Raw genomic sequence first — 18,019 nt, forward strand, 5'->3', positions numbered from 1 at the left:
GAATGGCATGGAAGAACTTGACTGGCCTGCATACAGGTCTCACGCCCATCCAACACCTTTGGGATCTATTGGAAAGCCAACTGTGAGCCAGGCCTAATCGCCCAATCAGTGTCTAACCTTCTGGCTGACTGGAGGCAAATCCCTGTAGCAATGCTCCAACATCTAGTATAAAGCCTTCCCAGAAGAATGGAGGTTGTTATAGCTACCAAGGGTGGACTGACTCCATATCAATGCCCATTTTGGATGAGATTTTGGCTATCAGGTGTCCACATACTGTTTTTTTGTCAATGTAGTGTACTTTGTAACCCAAATAGATCACCAAATACCAGAAGTAACACAGATCTCCTAGGAGAAATTCCCTTGTTTTGCTTCAGTACTGCAGTAGGCTGTCATTTAGAAAAGAGATACAGAGAAGGGCAGCAGGTGCAGATAAGAGTCAGGTGTAAATCCCATAGTCCTTCAGACCCTGCCAGCACTGAGAATGCAATCACTAGAGCCTCACAGTGCGTGGCCGCTAGGAAAGAGGGAGGGGCTGGAATGGAACTCAGCAAAAAGGACAACAGAGGAAATTACCTCCCCAGGAGGATGTGGGTGGGGCAGCTGCAGCTGCTGCCCCTGCTGGCTGGGGGGCAGATGACAGGAGGTCAAGATCCAACAGGTCATTTGACAGAGCACTGTGAGGGGGCGGGGGGAGAGAGAGAGAGAGTAAAACTTTTAAATTTCATTTATCAAAGGGATTCACCACAACAGTCTTTCAGCAGGAAGTGAGGGTGGAGGCAGGACAGGAAATGGTTACGTACTTGGAAGCAGCCCCGGCAGACAGGGGAGCAGATTCGGCAGGGGGAGAGGTGGAGTCGGAGGTCTTGGCTGGAGTGCTGGATGGTGTGCCATTATTTGAAGGAGACCCCTGTCATAAGGAGATATCCAGAAGTCAAACCATCTGTGGACGATTGGCAATAAGTCTGTTCATAGTAATTAATTTACAGTATATTCAAATGGGCTCCTTTGATTGCAATTAAACTACATTTCATATTAAAATACAATGGAAAAAAGCCAAGGTGTACAAAATGGAAACTAACAATAGAAATAGAACAGACAATAGTTCCTCACCTTGGTCGGTGACCTAAAAACAGAGTTATAGAAAGTCAGAATCACTCAAATAAAACATCACATAACAGGCATTTTGTATCATGAGACTAAAAGTTCTGGGATGAAGAATCCATGCCAAAGACTAAACTGCTTTGATAACAACATTGCACATTACCACAGTAACTATCTGACTATCGTTGCATGCAGTTATAGTTACCCACTATAAATTAATTTTCTTATTAGTAACAAAATATTATGGGTTCAGGTTTTGCAGGCATGACACTATTACATTTTGTGGGATGATGGGATTCACAGCACATTTGAGGTGAATTCCCAAACCTTAAGTTCAAGATGGGTTAAAAGATCACAAAAGGAACCTTAAAGACATACTATGTAGGATTTTCACATTGGAAATATTATAAAATAACCATGCTAAGGCATATATATGATGCACAGGCAATCTGTGTCCTAGTTCACTTCTTCCCATTCCTGGCTTGTCTGCCTATATTTGTTATTCTAAAAGCATTTGAGACTTTGGCCCTTTTTTCTTTGTGGGCCACATGCTTTTCTCTGAAATAAGGCATATTATTCAGTAGCAATGGATACACTGAGCTAGACTATTTAAAAATGCAAATATAAATAAAAGCAAAAGAGACAATTCATTTATGTGTTTGTGCATATGCATGCTTATGTTACAAAATTTTGCCATGCTTCCTGGCAGGCTAGATCAGACTGAACCCTGCTGGTGTTGTGCAAGCAGTGGCTAGAATAGGGCCATTCTATCACCACTGAGCTAAAGCTAGCTACCCTCTAGCTTTGCAGCATATGACAGCAAGTGGGGGTTTTTGCTATCGGATATGTCGGGTTGAGCATTTTGGCATACTTATATGAATCTACAGACTACAGGCATGAATGCAACTATTGCTGTATTATTGAAAGAGACATTCCAGCAGTCTGCAATATGATATTATAAAATTACACACATAGCTAGCCAGAGAAAAATGTCTTTGTTGGTGCGTTAGCTTTATGATCGTGGGGGTGTAGGCAGGGTTGAGAACAGAGGGAAAAGGAAATGTTTTTGATTGTAAACACGGGAGCGAAGGAAGGAAATAAATCCTGCATAGTATGCCTTTAAGTTTGTGGTAATACTGTATCACAAAGGGATATACACATCAGTACAGGAGAACAGCAAAATACTCACCCTTCACTGTTTTTTTCCATTAAGGCAGAACAGAAAAGAGCAAAATTAGCATGCTCATAGCATGCTTTGGAGTATCTAAAAGATGTGACACCTACAGGTATATCCCACTAATGAAATATTCATTTTAATGCAGTCAAACAAAGCTATTTTCTTGATATAGTCACACCCATTGCAACTATAAGGTCTGTGTAGCTACTCCAGGTTAGATTCTGAGCAATAGATTGGACCACTATTGTGAGGACTGGGTGTAAATGTGGTACTAGTTTATAAATCAGATAAAGCCTCAACTTACCCTTTTTTCCCCTCAAGTGTGTTCAGGTGTGTCTCCAAGGATTCCAGGAGACTCTCAGGGGCCTATATGTCAGAAATACAGAGAGCATATGTTAATGCAGGAGTCAGAAATGTGCACATCAGAGCTCATCATAGATGTGAGAAACACACAGGGGTCCAATTTTGAAAGGTCAATGTAGACATCAGAACACAGAGGAATCCCATGTCAGAAACCAAAGTCACAGGTCAAGAAGTCAGAAACACAGGAGCCACATGTGTAGGTGAGGCCAGTGAATCATGAGACAAAGAAAGATTACATGAGGTCTGTACAGAAGGCCAGTGGTAATGGAAACAAACTAGGAAAACGAAACTAAAACATAATCACAGAAATATATCTATATATATGTCTATATATATATGTCAGGCATCGTGTCAGTCCTTTGAATGATTTCTGTATTGCACTCGACAATCAGGCATGCTCATGCTGATGTACAGTATTAAAAATCAAACCCTGCCAATAAACAGGCCAGCACAATCCACAATGCACTACAGCATGCTCAGAACAGGCACAACAGACCGCAGCAAGTGTCTCATAGGCCAAACGCTACTTGTGATGAAAGAACGACAAGTCTCATTGGCCAAACAGTACTCATGATCAAAGAACAATGAGCATCATTAGGTAAATATTCCACTATGTCACAGCTGACAATTTCCAGTTTGCTTTGATTTTCTGCAAAACCTCTCCCATGTTAAAACTTGTTAGTCTCCCACCAGTGTGTTAACTGACGGCTCGTTGTGAAGGAAACCAAGGACACTAAAGATCCTCACATCACCCATGGACAGATGATTCAACCACAGAGATCTAACAGCAATATTTTTGTCTTGTAATAATTGTTAATAGTCCACCTGGACAAGAACCAGTCGCTCCAGAATTTTATGTCGTAATGCACAAGCTACAACTTCTCAAATTTCTCATTCAATTTATTTTTATTTCGTTTAATGCTACATTTGCGAAGACAAGATCCATCTAAAAGGAAAGAATTTCAACATACAACGTCATTTTGCAGTTTGCATCCTGAAATGGAAAGATAGCCACACTCACCACATCCCCCCTCATCACTCTACCAACACCAGCCACTCCCAAATCCCTCACATCGTCTCTACCCATACCTGTCATCCCCCCAAAAATGCCTGTAACCCCTTAACACCACCTGTCATCTGTCATGCTCAATCCATGTCCGCCACACTCTGAACCCAGGGCTACTCACTCAACCCAGGGCTGACTTCCTGAACGAAGGAGGTAAAATAATTAGTGAAATCAGGTGGTGTAGTGCATGTTTGGAGGAAAAGGCTGCAGAGTTGAGTAGCGCTGATCAAACCTAATGAAGTATATAAATGTCTTTTTCCATTCTGATTATGCTATACCCCATCACTTTCGTGCGCAGGAATCGATTGTCAAGCAATGAACCCCACCCATATTCCCATTTCCAAACTCCCAATGAGTTTGATGCTTCTGGTTTGGCCCACTCCTTTGGAAGTTCTCAACACCCCCCCCCCCCCCTCCCCCCCAACACACCGTGCTCACATTTGCAGTAGACCCATGCACACTTCCCCAGCATGTCCGACCCCCAGCATCTGCTCCCTGTTTTGATGAAGCCATTGGTGTTGCTCGTGTTGGGGAACATCCTGTGCATGCTTTTGTGCAAATCATGAGCTCACTTCGGCTGCCAGGATCGGAAAAAAATAGCAATACCCATAGAGCTTCCACAATGTCAATCACAAACACAGCGCCTCATCTGCATGACAAGCTGTGAATGACATTGACAGGCATTCATTTTGACCAGGGGTTTTCACCCATTCCTGAGACAGGGACCCCCCCCACCCAGGCTCAAGGGGGAGGGGGGCATTTCACACATGGACTGTTGGGGGGGAGGGGGGGGGGGGGGGTGGGGGGGGCAGGTTGCGATCGCGAACCAGGGGTGGGGGGAGGTCAGACTGCAGTTGCGAACCGGGGGGTTGGGGGAGTAGGGGGAATTCTATCTATTCTATCACGTCCCAGCTGGCCAGGCACCCCCTACAGCACCTTCAACGATCCCAGGGGACCCCCTGTTGAAAACCTAGGGTTTAGACCTTCAGCTCTTTAAGTGTGTTTTTAACATTATGGAAACTCTATATCTACATTCCAGTAAACTAAGATTCAAGATGGTTGAACCAATTAGTCTGTGGTCCAGATCTTAGCAGCAGAATAACCCAGCCGGTCTCTGACTTTCCGATCGCATCTTTCAGTCGCATCCAGCTCTGCTACAGTGCGGTGTCTGAGAGCAGCTTGTTTAGCGCTTGGTTGGGAAACTCAAGTCTCGTTTCTCCTTCGCGTTGCCCCCCCAAACGCTCTGTATGCTCTGTACTACTCACACGCTCAGCCTGTGAGATCAATCTGCACCTCTGGAAGTGAAAACAGAGGGGGGCAATTCTGTAAATCACCACAGAGAGAGGTGGGGGGAGCAGGTGGAGGGCGGGGCATGAAGGACAGAATGGCGAGATGGGATTCCTGCCCCCCAGACGGAAGAACAATGTGAAAGAGAGATGACCTGTCAACTCTGCCTTGGACATCAGTGATTGGCCAGGACAGGCAGGAGAGTACAGTGTGATTGGCCAGAAATGCTGTTAGCAAGGATTTCTTGGAGTTGTAGACTAAGCCCACAATGCATGCACCACCCACGTCAAACAACACTGAACACTGACATGCGGTGTTAGAGGAATACAGAGCATGTTCTACCCCCCCTCCCCCCAATGGTAAGACAACGATAGTGGTTTGATGGACCATTTGAACAAGGGACTTACCTGAGTAAGTTCAGGAATATCATTCTTGTCAATCCCTATTTGCTGTAAAAAACAAGGAGAAAGGATGAATGAGGACATTACAGAGTTTAACACTGTAATGTCCAGAAACAGAGTGAAATATGTATCAGGTCAAATAAGGTTCACTGTATTGAACTGGAGGGCAGGAGAACATCTGCTCTACAGTGAGTACTTTCCAGTACCTCGGCTATTTTTAGGAATTCGGACACCCTGGTCATTCGTGTTAGGAATCTCTTGTAGATCTCAAGTGCATCCCTGCACTGTCCTTTCTTCATTTCAAAAAATTTCTCTATAAAAAACAGGAAAACATCTAAGTATTATTTTACGCTGAGTTTTTGGCAGGAGCTTTCACTATATAAATAAGCAGTTTACTACATGTTACTGGCAGAGAATATTAAATCAACTAGTCACAGTGGAACAGTGGAATTCATGCAAATGAACAGGGGCAAAGATGCCAGAATCATTTCATAATCAGGGGGTCCAAATATGATTGAAAAACATGATTTTTCTAAACATGAAGTAAAGATCAACAATAGACTTGTTGATGTTTAAAACAAAAAATAAGGGGGTATAACCTTTCTCAGGGAAATAGACTACATTCAATGACATCTAAACATGGAAGTAAAGATCAACAATAGACTTGTTGATGTTTAAAACAAAAAATAAGGGGGTATAACCTTTCTCAGGGAAATAGACTACATTCAATGACATCTAAACATGGAAGTAAAGATCAACAATAGACTTGTTGATGTTTAAAACAAAAAATAAGGGGGTATAACCTTTCTCAGGGAAATAGACTACATTCAATGACATCTAAAAAAGTATAAAATATACAGAAAAGTCATGCCTAGTAAATTAATAATCCCATCGTTATAGCAGGCAAACAACTTAATGAGGTCCTTGAAAAGCAGGAGAAACGCTGCATTGATCACTCCATTTATAAGTTCATTAGGATGAACCTGTCAACAGTAGAAAGTAGAGGAAAAAATGAAGGAGAGAAAGAGAGGGAGAGAGAAATAGAAAGATGAACCATTAAAAATTAAATATACCATAACCCTTCAGTCCTAAACTTGCTAACAAAATACAAAATATAATTTTTTTGTCATTTTATTGTCATATTATTTAAAAAACGAATGCACTGAATGCGAAAATACACATGTACAATCATAGCTGAACCAATAAACACATCGCAACACACTCCCTCCTGGTGCTTGTCACTTTAACGCTGACTTGTGCCCCCTGTGTTGGCTTGTGATATTTATTAAACTGACTCATAATGCCTGCAGGCAAAATTGATTTCTTCACTCAGCCATTGCTGGTAATCCAATGAATCTGAAGTGAAGATTAATAGAAGCCTCTACTGGACTACGACTCCAGGACCTGTTGGCTTTTACTGGCCCCTTCATACGTACATCAAACTCCGGCAGAACAACGCTCAGGTGAGTTCAGTGCTCATACTGACATTAAACTCCAGCAGAGCGACTTCCAGGTGAGTTTATTGCATGAAGCCCCGTAAAACTCCAGCAGAACATCGCTCAGGTGAGTTTACTGCTCGTACTCACATCAAACTCCAGCAAAGCGTCGATCTGGCCCTGGAGAGTTGGCATGCCCTTCAAGAGCTTCTCTGTGCTCATCGTCCTCATCACCCCGTCAGCACTGTGACACAGCAGAGACAGCAGCCACATCACTGTGGAACCGTCACTCAGCGTGGAAAATGTGTTCAGTGTGGACAGGGTCAATGTATCTACTCTGCAGACTTGGCAGTCGCCCCCAATGCTAAAACAGCCAGGGTGGCAACATCACAAAGGGACAATTTAACAATAATGCTCATTGTGGCTATGCTTGCTAGCCTTAGAGATGTCAAGAGTTATCAGCTTGTATCTTTAGTTCTATTCTGACCATGGGGAGAGCGGGTACACTCTACAGTCAGCACCTAGTGAGAAAACTGCCAGTCTTCTTTTATGGGCTAGCAGGTACAGTATTGATCAACAGAAGGCTGGAGCTGGAGTTAGCAGGCTGGCCAAAGATTTGTATCAAAATGATGGAGAGGTTAAGGTTGCTGGGTGTGCTATCACACCAAAGCAAAAGCAGAAAAAGGAGGTTTTTTCATTTAAAGAAAGGGGCTCCCCTATCCATAGTGTTAAAAGCCCAGTCAAGTTGTTAAATACCTATGCTGCAGCAGTTATAAGTCACTGTGCTGTCAATACTGAATTTGTGGATGACAGTGATGTTCCTTACATCCTTATTTTGAAATATCTTGATAAATGGCTCAAGTTAAATTCTATATTGGTAAAAACGAAAGTGAAAACAGAAGAGAAAAGAACCACATTAAATCCAATAGCCAGTTAGGTGCTGGGAAATAACTGTGGCACATGTCAGTGGTTAAATCGAAGTAAACCATATTGACATTTGTGTGCAACTGGGATACAGAATTGCGATTCATCCTGAGTACACGCCAATCTCATCTCAGTCACACACTACCATCAACCTGACCACACACTAACTGAGTCTTGAGTGCATAATATTTTTTTTATATATAATGCAATTAGTGCTCTCTTAGCATGGGGCTAGAGTGCATTCAGTCGCCGTGTGCTCAGGATGAAATAAGTGTGCTGTCAGGATTGCTCTGTCTGCAGTGGCAGCGGCCCTAGCAGACTGCAGAGAGACAGTAGCCGCGGGGCTGCAGTGATGTAGCGATTCAGCTCTGTGCTATTTAGGAGGCTGAAGCCGCTACTTTGAAAGGAACACTCTATCACAAGCGGAGCTGAAATGAAACCCTCATCGCAGCACAGACAGTGCAGAGCCACACTGAATACCAAAACAACTGTTGTCAGGACTGACTGTGAGTCAAGTCTGTCACCTGTGGCAGCTGCCTATCTGGGCAAAGGCTCATTTACACTCCCTTGTATATGACACACATATTTTATGCCCTGTTTCTCATAGCGCAGTTACAGCATGATTGCTTCCACTCAGTAGCATAAGCCCTCAGAAGCCCTTTCCCTCTGACGCACCCCTTCTTCACCCGAGCGAAGTCGAAGGCCATCTGTCGATACGCAAATGCCTTCTCGTTCAGGTAGCGACTGTAGCGTCTGATGAAGGTTGACATGTCGTAGCCTGGAACACAATTCATGCACAGTCGGCTCAGAGCCATACCATCGCACATCCGCTTCAACACACATTCAGGTAAAGGTGTCAGTGCTATTCGCTGATACAGGTAAAGGTGCTAGGGAAACCAAGGAGACAAGTATTTACTGTATCATACAGGGGAGGTTATTTGGTTTGCGCTAACATTACACCTCAGTCAATTCAGTTCATGAATTGAAATTGAATTAATAGATTCAAAAAATTCCCATGATGGCTTAATTTCTGGAAATTTTATTGGCCTCTATTCATATCCCAGGGCGTTATCAGTCAGCAGAACAAATTCCTTTCTTTTCTGTAATGCACTACATGGCAAATAATTCCTTTAGGAAGATGTTTCATTTTAATTGATTAAATTATTGATTGACAGGCAAAATCAGTAGACTAGCTAATATAATGATGTGAAAATTTAGACACATCCTGGTATTTCTCCCCAGTGTGTTGTGCAGCTTTGCCACTGGATTATATTTAAAAATGTGTGCCTATGTGTCTGCCTGAACATTTCCTGATGTATCTCTCATTGAAAACTGGGGAAAGGGTCTCCCCCAACACTCACCATGGGAGCCTGTCTTGTCCAAGAAATTGCTGAGGTTGAAGAGTGTGTTCCTGGAGGCCAGATATTGGATGAACCTCTGTAGAAATAAATAACCCAGAAGAATTTTCCAATTTTTTAAAGAACATTGCTGTGAACCCGGAATACGCTGGCACTCTGTCTCTCTTACACGTTTCATAAAAGAAGAATGAGTCGTATGCAAAATTGCAGGCAATAGAAATACAGCAGTTTATTTCAATTGCTTGCCAGCTTTGCATTATTATGTTGTCTGATTTAATGACACAACCTCATCATACATCATATACAGGAAGCATTTTTCCATGCAGAGAGTAGTCACTGTGTGGAATAGCCAACCAGGTAATGTAGTAGAAGCAAAAAAACTTTGGGGGTTGTCAAGACCAGGCCTGATACCGTGTTAAATACTATCTAGTCTGTAGGTAATCAGAGCACTAGGTATAAGTTAGTTAGGAAAATGGTGAGCATTGTTGGGCTGAATAGCCTATTCTTGTCATTATATCACGTTATGTTTTGTTACACTGCGTTATGTTACATAACCTGGTCCACCTGTCTTCACCCTTGGCTCTGAATCTTGTAGTAGCAGGTCATCTCTCTAACTACCAATCAGCAGTCCAGAAGGTGGACTTCATCTCAGCCCAGGCCTCCATGCTTTCCTTCCACTTCTTGGCTCTCTCCACAATGTGGGTCACACCACATAACGCAGCCACTCCTGCTGCCCAATCCTCCACCTCTAGTATTTTCACACTCCCACACCCACAGGCAGAGGTGGGGGCATCGGCCTCCTTTTCACCCCCTAATGAATGTTTCTGTTCTGGTTCACTGTGACTTCAGCCTCCAGCTCACAGTCCTCTACCTCCACCTTGTCTTTACCAGGAGCTGCACCACTACCAGCCCCACGGTATCACCGCTTCACATTTACAACCACCACTATTTATGCTCTCTGCACCTCTCTCCTGTCCTTAAGCCCTCCTCCCACCTGCACATCTACCCTGTTATCTCTATCTCCCACTGCCCTGTTCTCTCATCCCCTCCCCTCAGCTGAATCATTTTCCACTCTCCATTCACCACTCCTATCTCTCCTCCTCATTTGACTGCCTCTGTTCCAGCAAGCCAGCTCATCAGTCCACTCATGGTCCCTGGCGAACTGACAGCATATGCACAGATAGATCCAACTCAGAAAGCATGAGGAGGAAAAGGCCTGATGATTTCAATCTTTCAGTTTCTCTTGCTTTCCTTATCATCTATTTTCTACTCTTATATACATAATGTATAATGATAATATAATGTCAAATTAAACAAAGCATTTAGATTATTTCTGAAAAATATTAAAAATAAAACCTTGAAAATGTCTTCACTGATACGTAGATACCCCTGTGCATTGACAGCCTAAATTGGTCCAGGTTTATTCCATTTTCTTGAGATATCACACTAAATATGTTAATGAGGTCCGTCTGTGTAGTTTTTCCAGCTATATTCAATTGAATGATTGCAAAATAAATATAACAAATGGAGTTTGGTCTCACAATTGAAACAGCAGATATGATCAGTCATGCAGTGACCTAGAAAATGCCTGTGGAAATTTGAGATTAGGTTCTTAGGAGCTGGAGAGGGTTATACAAACCCAAACTGGTAGTAAATTTGCATGGAGAGATGGACAAAAATTCCAAAATCTGAAAATGCAAAACTCATGCAGACAAAACTGAGAAGACTCAGAGACATAATTGCTGCCACAAGCCTATCTACAAATTACCGACACTTGCACTGAGGGGGGTGGGGGGATGAGAATTATTTGTTTGTAAATGAGACATTTTTAAATATATTTTTTGCATCATAAATGTACTTAATTCACTGTGTTGGAAAATGGGTAAATGTTTAAATGCATTAAAATTTGAATGTGTTACAGGAAAAATAGTGAAAAGGTTCAAAGGGGGTGAATACTTTCTGAAGGCACTGTATGCATGCCTGGCTGACATGTCCAACCATCACCTAGAGCTCAACCTGAGGAGTCCATGGCTCAAAAGGATCCCCATGAATTCATGACGGTCAACAGCTCTGTATTGTTTTCCTCCCACTCAGCTAAGACCCCGATGACCAGCTGAGCTTCTTGGGACACACTACAGCAACCACCTGGTCATGCAGGTTCTCCCTTCACAATGTCAGGAGAATCCACTGCTTCATCACTCAAGAGGCTACACAGCTGCACATGTCCAAGCCCTTGTAATTTCTTGTCTGGACCTGCAGCCTAGACCATGTCTTGCATCGCCTGGCTGGCCAGCATACTGGCCTGTGCCATCAGCCCACTGCAACAGGTCCAGAATGCTGCTGCTAACCTTGTCTACAACCGGCCTAAATTCACACATACCACACCACATTTGCAGCTGCCTACATTCAATTCAAATCACTCACACTGGCGCACCAAGCTGCAAATGGTACTGCTCCAACTTGACCTGGCTTTGATACATCTTATGAACATTCATGAAGGGACATGGCAATGCATGTTCTGTCCTTGGGCATGTCTTTATATTTTTCACTTTATTTGGTCTCCTTAAATGAAAAGCTACCTTAAAAAGATTAAACTGCCACCAAGCGGGATCAAAAGGGATGAAACTGAAATGTCCATCTTAAATGTCCAAATCATGAAATTCTAAAAAGGGGAGAAGCTTTCTGAATATCCGCAATGCAAACACCAAATCATCTGATTATGAATGACTCTTTACCTAATTGCTGCATAAAAAATAGAGAAGAGAGAATGAAAACAGTAGCTGACCATCTTGGCTATGATGGAGCAGGGATCCCTAACCCTGGTCTTGGAGGTCAGAGACTCAAGAAACCAGGTGAAGTGAGTTGACAATAGTCAGGTTAAAGAGTCAGCAGGCAGACCCTATGACCCCAAAGCAGAATTATTAGATATCCCTTCTCTAGGCGACATGCACTACAAGCTAATTTGTTTTCAAATCAGCCCTCTCACCTCATTTCCATGGACCATCATGTGATGTGTGGTGACCAGGGCCTTGAACACCACCACCCAGCTGGCATTGGTTGCCCTCTCAAACAGTGTGTCAGCCATCTGCGGGATGTTCACATTGGTTTCATTGGTCGCCTGGATGAGGTCTGGAAGAGAAGGAAGAGATGCAACAGTTACAAACCTTCCCAATGACACCATTTGTACATTTTAAATGAAGAATGTCCCATCATGTATTTGTCTGATTTACTTGGCCTGGTTACTAGTTAACCAATAAATGCTACTAGCAAAAACTGTTATGTGTCAACCAATCAGCACATTCACTGAAATTCTGTGTGAATTATGTCTGTTCAATGAGAGAGAGAAAAACAGCCTACCCAGTACCCAGCCCATGTAGTGCACTTGCACCACATGGTCTGGTGTGCCAGGCAATCAAAAGAATGCTCTTCAAGAGTAGCAGGAATAACAGGAGAGGTTTGAACATTGTGCAAGTAGCAACTTCAATCCTGACAACGTTACACCCAATTGTTGGCAACAGACATCTCCTTCTCAATCTTCATTCTACAGACCTGATCCAACCACTGAAGCCCCCCCGCCAGTGCCTTATGTCTTGCCTTTTGGCCATAGTTCTGTAGGAAGGCCCCTAACCTCCACAGAGGAGACCTGGTCAGAACTGTTTCAGAACTGGGTCAAACTGTACAGAGTCCTAACAAATTGTAATAAAGCTGCCAAATAAGACTAGGCAAAACAAACCTCTGTGCTTTTATCAACACACTGTTTTTATCAGTGATGAAAAAGAGTGGTATTTTCTTTGTTTGGAGAAGCATAAATCCTTAAATTGTGTTTGAGAGATACGGTTATCCCTCCTATACTGAGACTCAAATCACAATGTACCCAGAAGCCTGTGAGCTCTGGAGAATGTTGGGGCTACCTGCATGCGGAATAGGGGAAAAAAAGCCAGCAGCCAAGACCACTTATATCTTACTTAACATTTCATAATGTGAATTACATGGGGGTCCAGTTGGCATTTCAGTAGGATGTCTAACTTACACAGCTTCTCTTTGATAAGGACCCAATCTACTTAGCATACAAGACAGCATATGATACTTTTTACATAATTATTATTCTGTAATCAGCACAGACAGTGAATCACAGTTTTGAGTCTTGAGTGATCTGGAGCCTGCTGGTATGTGTGCGAGGGTGGGGGTAGTCCTGGCAGGAGGGGTAATGAATCAGTATGCCTCCTGCCTAGAGCTGCATGCACACACACACACACAGAGCAGATACACCTTCACAAAATCACACTCAAAAACGCATACTAAGACACACAATAACGCACCCATGCACAAACGTAGAAACGGAAGCATGAAAGAAAACCATAAAGCCTTGCAAACACACAGAGCCTTTATACTGTAGAACTGCAAACAGCAGCCATACCCACATGAGCCTCAGACAGGTTCAGACCCCGAGGGATGCCCACCCGGCTTCCTCTCTGAATGATTAAAACAGCATGAAGCTACAAGACCACAAGTCACAGAACACTCATGGATATGAATACTGAGTTACGTACAGACACTCGCATGCACACGCGCAGTGTCGTTTCTAAGCCCTTGATATCAGATGCTGTATTTCCTCAGGGCTTGATTTTTCACCATTTTTCACCACCGGTTTTCTCTCTCACCTTGCATGGCTGATTACAGCCTGTGCTCTCATTCTTCCAGCACAGCTTGTGGTAATGAAACATGGGTCTATTATATATATATATATATATATATATATATGCCCATGTGCCCCATATGACGTCTGTGTGCCTTTGTGTGTTAGAGAGGTGTGGGCATGCCCTTAGAGACCCTGGTCAATAACACAGGCACCTCTCCAGTGTGTTCTCTTGCTCTTCCTAAAACTGGAACTGTCTTTGGGCTCTGATAGGTCTGCTCCTTTCAGACAGCCAATATCTCTATGCAATCTCTTCATTCACAATTCAACCTAAACCCAAGGAACAGGCAGCAGACATGAACAACTGGGAATTTATACTGCATTTAATCTCTCTTCCAGAATGAGTTTCATACGAAACACCATGAAATAGGACTGGGAAATGACACAAAGAAGAGCTTGAAAAATGAACCCCTTCAGAGAACAACAGCAGAGCTGTGCAATGTGAGTGCACATTGTGTGTGTGCGTGTGTGTGTGTGTGTGCGGGTGTGTTTGTATGTGTATGTGTGTTTGTTTGGTTTATTTTCCCTCCACGCCCACAGTTTACAATAGGAAGAATAACGCTGGCTGTGACTGGCTGAGCGCTCAGAGTAGGATTGTGCCATTATATGCTGCAGGATTCCAACATGAAAGGACATGATGATGTCATACCCACAATACCCTTCTCTCGCACGCTCTGTTGCACGATGGTGCCTCAGGTGTTGCAGCTTTAAAAATAGAGCAGAATGCCATACTAAGGGGCAGAGGGACCGCCACCACTGCATCAGCACAGTGAAAAGGCATAAAGCATTACTGCTACTGATAATGCCGCAGCTATTCCTGCTACCTCTATCAGAGTACTATTGCTGATGTCAGTGCTATCTATACTACAGCACCACTGCAGCTATTATTGGTACTGGTGCAGCCATATTTTAAAGTGTCATTGCTGGTATACTGATCCAGTTATTACTGCTATTTATATTGCAATAATATTGCTATTAATACTGCAACCTATCAAACATTAATACTATTACAGCTACCACTATAACAGTACTAGGCCTACTGGTGCAGCTGCTACTAAATCTATTGCTCAGTGGTAGCCTATGGAATTTCAAAATCTGTGTTTTACACCAACTCACTTTCATTCTGATAAAAACAACTATTTTTGCCATGATATGCCAACTCACACTAAAAAAAGAAATGTATATTGTTCATAATTTTACAATGACAGTTGTAACAGAAGCAGGTTGAAATAGCGGGATTAGCTGGATTAAATAAACTACAAATAATGTTTAGGCATTCTGATCAAAACAAATTTTTGCTACACAGGCTAATAATATATATTTGTAAAAAACCTAGGAGCGATTTCTATTTTATTTACATGTTGACTAAGGTAGCTAGAGCTTTCTCTTTGAATCATGCAATGCTTTAGGCTGCTGTGTAAACATCATGATCAATGAACAACACAAATGCAGACACCAATATACGACTGGCTCAAGGAACAAGAGTAATTATTTTGTTATGATTCAAAATAATTACTCTATTTTGAACAGTCTGGGTCATTGCCATTGTAATCCTAAAAGAAAGACCTCAGAATATCTGCATTTATAGAACATAGTATTTCTTTTCCTGAATTTGGCGCTTTTTTCTGAGTAAAAAACACAGAATCCTGAATTAACGTGACCACTGTTGCTTATACTTCCATTACCCTTACTTCAGTGGATATTAGTGCTACTGCTACAGGCACCTCTACTGCTGAAGCTGCTAATACTACTGTGATAACAGCTGCTTCCAATTCTACTGATGCTATCGCTGTTACTGTTGCTGCTATCATGCATGCATTTGTAAAGTATCTGCTATTCCTGTTGTTGACTAAGCCAAACATAAAATAACACTGAAAACCTTAATCAGTCTTTGCTGAAAATTATGTGAAAATAATATTTCAGAATGCACACCTGTATGACACAAAATATGGATCATGTATGTTTTAACCCCAATTCCTTCTCTCAAATTTTCCCTATTTAACATGCCCAGTTGTGGTTGTAGACCCGTGTTATTGTTCTAATGTCACTGTTCATTTGGTTTCACTTCATTCTCCACCCTCCTTTCTTGGGTGCGACTACAGATGACTTGCCACCCTACATGCCTGCCAACCACTGTCTACATTGGCGCAGCCAGCATCCAATATCATGTGTGGAGTACATCCACATACTGGAACCCAGTGATTCAGCAAGATGCTACTGCAAGAGTCAGGCAGTTTATTCTGTTAATTGCCTATTTAAAATTTTGACATTTCACAGATACTTTTAGCCAAAGCCACTTACAAAAGAGTGAGAGATAATTAAAGCTGTTCTATGCCTCAAGACCTGCAAAATACACAGAGAGATGGGATATTTTAAAATAGTACTACTAAGTAGAACTATTGCTAAGGTTTAAGAGGGAGAAATATACAGAGAGTGAGAGAATGAGAGAGAGTCTGGTTTCCATGGCAACACTCACTTCCTTCATAAAATGGCATCCAGGGCCAATTATTTAGTTTCCAAAAAGTTTTTTCTCATGCAGGGTCTATCCAAACATGGAAACTATATTCAAAATGCACAGATAATAAGCTGTATACAGATCATTTTCCTTCCTGAAGTTGACCAGTGCTATTCAAATTTTTCTCTTTGTTCCTTAAGTCACAGAAATGTTGTGTTACTACAGAAAAGGTCATCTGTCTGCCTTTAACTGATGAGAGCGGGTGGTGTTGCCACAGCGTGTACCACACCCCTCACCCCCCGCCAACCCCTCACATGCACAAACACACACACACACACTCACACACATACACACAGGAACACGCGGAGCGGTTAGCAACTTCTCTCTGCCGTGTAAAGTCTGGCAGGCCTTAACCTGACCTACCCAAATTAATTGCAGGGATAGCATGATTGCTACTAAGAATGAATTTGTGAGAAAACTTGTCATTTGCAAATATCATCAGTCTCCCTTTCACTGCCATTTGAGAGCATAATAGGAGGGTGTTAAGAAGAGGTTCTGCTGAGTGTCAGAGTACATTCATTCTAAAGGAGTTATTTAATCCAAAATATTACTATAGCTACAGTATAACTGCAGCTACTAGCCGGCTAACTAATTTAGCTATTGTTAGACAGCCACCTGACATTACATAAAAAGGTTTTGCATAGAAACAGGCCTTCTGACCCACAGTGCCACACCAAGCTGGATCACAGCCACAAAAACCCCTTTGCATCAATAAAAACACACTTTCATGTTCATACTGATGCTGTACTCTATAAAATGCACACATTACACCTGTACCACATGCACAATAACCCCTAGAATGACAGTAGAACTGCATCATAAGCAGAAAATAAAACTGAAACTATATGGCAGTCATCAGAACAGCAGAATGTATTATATGAACACACATTTAGCAGCATATAAAGACAGTAAAGTTTTATTGTTCCAGTGGCCACACATCCACACCTGGGTGCCTGAGGACGCATCTGTGCATGACCAGAGATGCTAACAGAGAATACGCTATCATCCCTCACAGCCTGACATGAGGCTAACCCACCACAAGGAATGACTCATCAAGGGCTCCCTGCCCCCACACATACACATTTCACACATTTACACTGTAGTATATTAAACCATGCTTATGTTGATTAAATTAATAAATTGAAGCCATTTGTGATGTGATCACTGATGAATGACACCCGGAGGGAGCATGAGGTCTCATTTATATGTTTTTTTTTTACAGGTTTTTCCCTGAAGCAGGAAAGCAGAAAAAACACCCACAATCCCAGGGGCAGAAATCCCAGAGGTCCCAGAAAGCGCCACACCAGGGCAAGGATTTCCTCATTCCAGTAATAATAATAATAATAATAATAATAATAATAATAATAATAATAACGTTTTTCTAATAAAATTTTCTAATTGTTTTTCAGAACTGTTAAAATGAGAGAAATAACATACTCATAAATATAAAATAGTGATCAAAATGATCGTTCATTTATCATTTAAAATTATATCATTAGAAAATCAGAAGCATTATGATAATAATAAAACAAATATGAAATATCAAGGACCAATAAGAAAGAACAAACTGGGGCTTAAAAATGTGTTTTAAAGGAAGAAATGGAAATGATGCTTTTATCTAGTCAGAAACAGTTATGCTCATTTGTAAAAATGAGTTTCACTGGTTTGCGCTTTCATACTGTTCATGAATCCTAC

The 18,019-nt window shown here is 42.1% G+C and overlaps 1 protein-coding gene across 4 annotated transcripts in view; it reads right to left on the reverse strand.

Annotated features, from left to right (window-relative positions):
* snap91a (synaptosome associated protein 91a) overlaps positions 1-18,019 on the reverse strand; it is a 41,317-nt gene that overhangs the window by 14,499 nt on the left and 8,799 nt on the right. For 3 of the 4 annotated variants that reach the window (XM_035435434.1, XM_035435433.1, XM_035435431.1), the window contains exons 2-13: positions 12,100-12,242; positions 9,117-9,192; positions 8,431-8,533; positions 6,982-7,075; positions 6,267-6,378; positions 5,602-5,708; positions 5,402-5,443; positions 2,583-2,644; positions 2,291-2,296; positions 1,111-1,123; positions 801-907; positions 574-674 (exon numbers count right to left, since the gene is read on the reverse strand). In XM_035435434.1, the coding sequence (XP_035291325.1) occupies positions 574-674; positions 801-907; positions 1,111-1,123; positions 2,291-2,296; positions 2,583-2,644; positions 5,402-5,443; positions 5,602-5,708; positions 6,267-6,378; positions 6,982-7,075; positions 8,431-8,533; positions 9,117-9,192; positions 12,100-12,242 (966 nt within the window). The remainder of the gene's footprint in view (positions 1-573; positions 675-800; positions 908-1,110; positions 1,124-2,290; positions 2,297-2,582; positions 2,645-5,401; positions 5,444-5,601; positions 5,709-6,266; positions 6,379-6,981; positions 7,076-8,430; positions 8,534-9,116; positions 9,193-12,099; positions 12,243-18,019) is intronic. The other variant, XM_035435432.1, reaches the window with a different exon arrangement.

This window comes from Anguilla anguilla, chromosome 1 (assembly GCF_013347855.1).
Source record: "Anguilla anguilla isolate fAngAng1 chromosome 1, fAngAng1.pri, whole genome shotgun sequence".
Classification (NCBI taxonomy): domain Eukaryota; kingdom Metazoa; phylum Chordata; class Actinopteri; order Anguilliformes; family Anguillidae; genus Anguilla; species Anguilla anguilla.